Source organism: Nannobrachium achirus (genome assembly GCF_963921795.1).
Source record: "Nannobrachium achirus genome assembly, chromosome: 7".
In the NCBI taxonomy this organism is placed as follows: domain Eukaryota; kingdom Metazoa; phylum Chordata; class Actinopteri; order Myctophiformes; family Myctophidae; genus Nannobrachium; species Nannobrachium achirus.
The window spans coordinates 42,350,032-42,356,975 of record NC_137816.1 but is presented as its reverse complement, the minus strand read 5'-3'; the positions used below and the strand labels follow the sequence as shown (position 1 = coordinate 42,356,975).

Below are 6,944 nucleotides of genomic sequence, written 5' to 3'. Positions count from 1 at the left end.
CAGTGTCCAAAAATGTGTTTTAAAAATCGACCTGAAGGTGGCGCTAGAATAGGGCCATGTGAGAAATGAGGGGTGGGGTCTCCGCGTTGCCTTGGCGGACGAATAGGTACCGGCCCCGGCTCTCCCGGATGCTCCTAGCCCGAGTTATGGCATTTTATGTGCGCTGCAGTGGCAGGTGGTCCTCCACTGGGGGCGCCACCACTTTTGCATCCGTTCTGGAGCACCAGGAGTCGGTGGTCCCCGGGAATTCCCCGTGAGCAGCCCCGTTGGGGTGGTCATTTGGTCATTTTTGCACATTTGGTAATTTTTTACATCTAGGGGTCCCCCAGGGACCTGGGGGTCCCTGGGGCTCCGGGGGTCCTTGGAGGTTGTAGTTTGGCAGGCAAGGAGTGTGTGTATAAAATCTGGCATGGATCGGGTCAACGGGTGCGGAGATATAAGCAGGGAAAAAGTGTGACGTGTGACGTGTGAGCACATTTGGTCATTTTTTACATCTGGGGGTCCCCCAGGGACCTGGGGGTCCCTGGGGCTCCGGGGGTCCTTTGAGGTTGTAGTTTGGCAGTCAAGGAGTGTGTGTGCAAAATTTGGCATGGATGGGGGCAACGGTTGTGGAGATATGAGCAGGGCAAAAGTGTGACGGACTCACTCACTGACTCACTGACAGACAGACAGCCCGTGGAGGTGCGACCTACGGTCGCAATAATATTTTGGGACCTTTTATGCCTTTATTGATAGGACGGTAGACTGACAGGAAACGGGGAGAGGGATGGAGAATGACACGCAGCAAAGGTAGTCGGGAACGGGACTCAAACCCACGACACACTGTCAAGCATCAGAGCCTATGTGGTATGTGCCTGGGCCGCTAGGGCAGCAGGTGCCTCTACTTTTGTGTGACACTCTTGCATGATGAAGTTGGGCATTCATTTAAGCAATATAACACATACAAAGTTGACACCTGGAGATACAGTACAAGCCAGGTTTCTGCCCGAAAGCAACAATATAATAGACCAGGGGTCTTCAACGTTTTCAGGCCAAGGACCTCTTAGCAGAGAGAGAGATGAAGCAGGGACCCCCACGACCTTTTCATATATTCCATATAGTTTCATCGTTTGACAGCACAATTATCAGTGTATTTTGAATTCGTGTTTTCAGATATGTAACCACTTGAACTGTCATTACCTAATAAACTTGACCTTTTACTATGTACTTATCTGCTCTTTTTCCCCTCTACACCAAACCTCTTTGCCGAAAATAGCCGATATTTCTAGCTGCTATTTCTGTCTACAGTTCTCAGAATATGGACGTTAGGGTTCAAGTTGTTAATATAAAAAGGATTGGAAGATTTGGAGGACCCCTGTAGTAACTCTGAGGACCCCCTAGGGGTCCCGGATCCCCTGTTGAAGACCCCTGTGATATATTTTTGAGCTGTGCAATACTTACATGGCTTTGTGCGTATGACCATGTTTTTTTCCATGGTATCAAATACTGATGTTGTCACAAATCCAAGTGTTTTTCCATTGTATCAAATACTGATAATTGCCCCCCTATATACAGTATGACCCCCTGTAACAGTGCTTTTCAACCCTTTTCACATCAAGGACCATTATTTATTCTGCATTTGAGCCACGGACAACCATGCAGTTGATGAGATTTTAGCCTCTCAGACCCAAGACTTGGAATATTTTGTTATTGTTGGATACGATTCTTTCCACAATTCCATGCTGTATTGGTGCCATATAGGGGAGATAACAGGCAAACATTGACCAAAATAACACGTTTTCTACATTCTCTAATTGTGTGGACTTATTTTAAACGCAGATGTTTAGCAATAATTAAAGGAGTAGTTCACCCCAAAATGACTTTTTTTGTATTGATTGATGGAGACAATAGTTCAATAATATTTTTAGCTTTTTGTCACATTAAGACAATAATTTGATTACAATAAATGTACCTCCATTGATTCCAGATGGGGACCCAAATGCATTTGGGTCCCCATCAGGAATCAATGGGGGTAAATGTATTGTAATATATATATTTTTTTGTCTAAGGAATGTGACAAATACCAAGTCTCCATGGCGTGAGTAATCAATAGGAAAAAACAAAACAAAAACCAAAATCAAATTTGGTTTCATTTCACGCTCTCAACAGTTAAAAATCTATAAGGGTCCATTTGGTTACCAACTCTCCATAATTTAGTTGGGGACCACCTGGAACCCCTTCAAGGACTTTGTTTTTCTACCATTTGAGTGAAACACAATGTTATGTAGGCTACAGTATATAGATCTGCTATTTGTCACTACTAGTTTTCTTTTAAAATCATTGTTCATTCATCGTAATCGATGTGCACATGTTATCAATATTGTTGTTGATCTGTTGATTCGAAGTCATATCACCCCTATATTCTCTCTCTCTCTCTCTCTCTCTCTCTCTCTCTCTCTCTCTCTCCCCATCTTACAGACACCCACACCACGCACACACACACACACACACACACACACACACACACACACACACACACACACACACACACACACACACACACAGTCACACACTGTGTGCAGTCCCAGGAATCCCATCAAAGACTCTTACAACTAATCACATTAGTGGAGTCCTGACCCCACTGACAACCTTTGCTTTATAATCAAACTATTTTTACTCTGTGCTGTGCTGCCTTGAGACATAAGTGAATTATCCTGAAACCAGTTGCATCACGTGTACACCTTGAGAGGAGGTATGTATACCAGTATAAGGTGCAGGGAGTGTCAAATCTCAATCCATACTTCTTACATAGGGATTAGCCTAGTTTAGGAATCACCTCAAACCAATTGAAGAATCTATAGGCTGATGTAAAAAAGAAGGTGGGAAGCATAGTGAAAAGTCATTAAGTTATTTAAACATTCTTGACAGGCATTTAAAAACAACAACAATTTGTGCAGATTACAAATTGTGTTTTTACCATTTTATTATAATAAATATACTTCGATGTATATGTACACTATCTGAAATGGTAATTAAATCGTATTTACAAATCCTATATTCATATTTAGCAATCCAACACTGCTTAAAATGAAATGAAACCAACCCCTGAATAAACAGAAACAGGCTATAGTGGATGGATGCAAAACGTCATGCTGTGGAAAAGCGCAAAACCTTTTTTTGAACAGTCAAAAAAAATTAAAAACTCTGAGCGGGGAATATATTATGCATAAAATAACTGAATTTGAGGTCGAATTTGAACACTAAGGGGTTGGCAATTCCCATCCCCTGAGAACTCATGATGACGCCCTGATGAGCAAATAATGATGACAGTCTATTAAAGCAGTAAATGAACCCAATTCTCCAAATACTAGATGATCCCTCCGTTTGGAAACAGTGTCAGTGGTTGTGGCAGTGAGTTCAGAAAGCAGCAGTCAGTCTGCCAAAGCAGGGAGGAGACCAGTCTACTTAACGTTACGCATGGGTTTTTTGAGCTTAATCCACGTTGGATTACGCGTCAGCCGCCAGTTGCACATTGTTTCAGCACTGCAGCGCGACGGACAGATAGACACTGTAAACATCATTTTAACCACAATGTAGCCAGCTCTCAAACAACACAATTACCCGTTGTTGGTCCTTCAAATAGTAGTATCTCATCTGTCTGAAGTCTGTGTGCGCTGCGACGCGACGCGCAGACCAACCTCCTCTGAATGAACGGCATTGGCTACACCTTTCTAAGACGATCTAGTGCAACTCCTCCACGTCACTATAATAATACATTCAGTAAGCCCACGAGGCTTAGTAACTTCTTTACTCGAGTTTCCGTTTTTGTTAGTTTTTCTCATCCCCTTCAGCTCTATTATTGTGGAGATTGCCCGGCCCGTTTTTGCAGCCAAAGTTTCTTCCCCTGCATTATTATGCATAGGCCTACATGTCCTCCCGGCACTGTTCGGTCAGGGTGGCTTCTTACTTTATTGTGTGACCACCAAATATCCCAGAACGCCACCAAGCAATAGAATGACAAAGAACGCTAATATTACGCAAAACGTGGCGAAATTCCCCCCGCCTTGTCCGCCGTCGGCCCCTTCCTCTTTGGGGTCCTCGTCGCAGATGGAGATCACCCCCACGGAGGAATTCCCCACGCTTATGTTGGACTTGATCTCGGCGCCGGGCTCCTGCTTGGCCTCCACGGCCCAGGGCGCCACCTGCACCTTCATCTCCATCTCCTCCATCATGTGGCCCACCTGGCTGATCTCGCTCTGGAGCTCCCGGAGGTCCGCGGTGTCGATGTTGTCCGACGCCTCGTACTTCATGTTCTGGACGCTCATGGCGCGCGCGGCCACGCTGCCGGTGCTGCCGGTCATTCCGGTCTGGATGAGGTGCCGGGTGGGCACCTTGAGGGGGAAGTCCTGGCCTATCTCCAGGCTCCTCTTCATGTCCACCTCCAGGATCTCCATGCTGCTGGAGAACAGCACCCATAGCCGCTCGTACTCGGCGCGGTCCTCCTTGCTGATGCTCTTGTCCTTGAGCAGCGCGGTCAGCTTGGTGCGGTTGGCCACCGCCAGCTCCTGGGCCTTCTTGCGGGTCTTTTTCAGCTCCTCGCGCAGGTTCTGCGAGTCCGAGGTGCTTCCCAAGGCGATGACCAGGTGTCTGTAGCAGGCGGTCACTTTGTTTAGGGCGTCCAGCATGGTTTTGCATTCGTCTTTCCCCATGGTTGATCAAATCAGATATCTCTCCTCGACAGTAAAAAACAAAAGAAGAAAAAAAGGAGAAATTATGAGAAAGAAAGCAGTGCAGAGATATGGCCACGGCGTTGCGTGACAGCGCGTTCAGATCTTGTTTCAGTTAGCAGCACGGAGGGAGCACATCGTCATCAGATGTACAAATCCACTCAGCACTCTCGTCGTCACAGCAAATTCCTTTCTATCCATGGTCCTTCCTGCGAGAGACGAGCGGCTTAAGGACATTAATGCGTGTGTAAATGGCTTTAGCTGCTCTCCTCTACGCTTCCAGATCAAAGGCCGACGGCCCGGAGCGAGGGGAGAAGAAATGACGAATGATGTCCTTGTAAAACGTTCCTTTGGCTGCTGCTGTCTGGTGTACATTCAGCTACAGGTGTCCCGACGCCCGTGTTAACTCCGATTGAGAAGAAGAAAAGAGCGCTGTGCGCAACTGTGATTAGACACGCAAATACAAAAATAAAAAGTCCATGGATGTTGACTCATTTGGGAGAATGAGACGTTCTTTGATTAGAAAAAGAAAAGAAAAGAAAAGAAGGACGTCGATGTTAGTTTTTCCCAGTCCCAAAGCATTGGAGTGGTCCCGTCATGGTGTGGGTAGCAGCCTATAATATCATGTCATGCGGACTTGTTTTAGTCCAGTGATGGGGAGCTGTCCACTTCAGCACCACCTCCATTCAACAGCTACACATCCGCCGCACAGCGGCAGCCCTCATTGGCTGCTCCCACGTCACCGAGAATAGACCTGCCCTGTGATTGGCCGCTGCCTCTCTTCAGTGAGCAGGATGGCTGACACTGACAGTTGTATCTGGTTTGATGATGATGATGATGATGATGATGATGATGATGGTGATGATGATGATGATGATGATGATGATGATGATGGTGGTGGTGATGATGATGATGATGATGATAGTGGAGGACAAGTGCATGAAGCAAGTGCATTGTTTACGTTCAGAAAACATGGTGCTGCTGACTACAGTCATACAATATTGAGAAGTAAGTAAGTCTCTCTCTCTCTCTCTCTCTCTCTCTCTCTCTCTCTCTCTCTCTCTCCATTCATAGGCTATTATATATATATATATATATATATATATATATATATATATATATATATATATATATATATATATATATATATATATAGACCTATATATATATACCGGTAGTATCATCATCAATGTATCAACATTTTTAGAAAATAGAAGCGCTATAGCCTAACTAAGCACCCTTCATGACACAACACATTGTGTGCTTGTAGATTAGCTATAAGTGGGCTACAGTAGCCTATATTTAAATTGGCATGATTGGTTATTAATGGTGAAGTCCACATAACTGATGTGAAGTCCACATAACTGATTTAAGGCAGTAGTATAGTGTTAATGGTGTCCATTGTTCACATAATGCAGAATGAATTAATTAATTAAGTAATTAAGTAATTAATTAATGTCTTTATTGCAAACTCATGGTCCATAGAAAAGCATACAAAGCATACTCCCCCCCCCTAACTTAGCCCCACCACCTTGTTTCCCTTTCCTGTACATATAGTGTTTTTATAACTGCGATATTATTGAATGTTTTCTTTGCTTGCTATTAAATACCGAGGGCTTTCAATGTAAAAAAAAAAAATCTGTAAAAGGACTTACTGGGGATGTTCCCTCAGGCAGGGTGTTTAACTGTACTTGTACTGTAGGCCTACTATATTTCAATTGTATTGTACTGTTCTCCATTTTTGTCTAATAAAATAATCAATCAATCAATCAATCAATCAACATCAGTTCGCGTCAACCAATACATTGACTATTTGAAGTAGACGGTGCTCACAATGCTATTTTCAAGAAAAACAGCGCTAGCACCGAGTGCTACGCTGCAAGCTTGTAGATCTGCTATTTTTGAAAGATCGTGAAAAGTCTTTGAAAAATAAATTTCAAAATAAATCCTTCTAAGGTTCAGTCGTGTAAAGTAACCAAGTACATTTACTTAAGTACAATCTTGAGGTATTTGTACTTTACTTGAGTATTTCCAATTTCCAGTACTTTTACTCGTACTCCATATCTCGGATCCAAATATTGTACTTTTACTCCACTACATTGTTTTTGAAAACTTTAGTTACTAGTTACTTTGCATATATAAATTATAATATTGTGGCGAACGGCAAGGCAAGGAAAGGAAATACAACTTCTCTCTAATAATAACGAATTTATTATTATACTTTTACAGAATATCAAC

At 43.5% G+C, this 6,944-nt stretch overlaps 1 protein-coding gene across 1 annotated transcript; it reads right to left on the bottom strand.

Moving 5' to 3' along the window:
* Positions 1 to 3,947: 3,947 nt before the first annotated feature.
* On the bottom strand, positions 3,948 to 4,688 carry LOC308288028 (regulator of G-protein signaling 9-binding protein; the record flags this gene model as incomplete). Its single annotated transcript, XM_080729373.1, has 1 exon — positions 3,948 to 4,688. The coding sequence occupies one exon, from the start codon at positions 4,686 to 4,688 to the stop codon at positions 3,948 to 3,950; it is 741 nt and encodes a 246-aa protein (XP_080585499.1).
* Between the last annotated feature and the right edge of the window lie 2,256 nt (positions 4,689 to 6,944).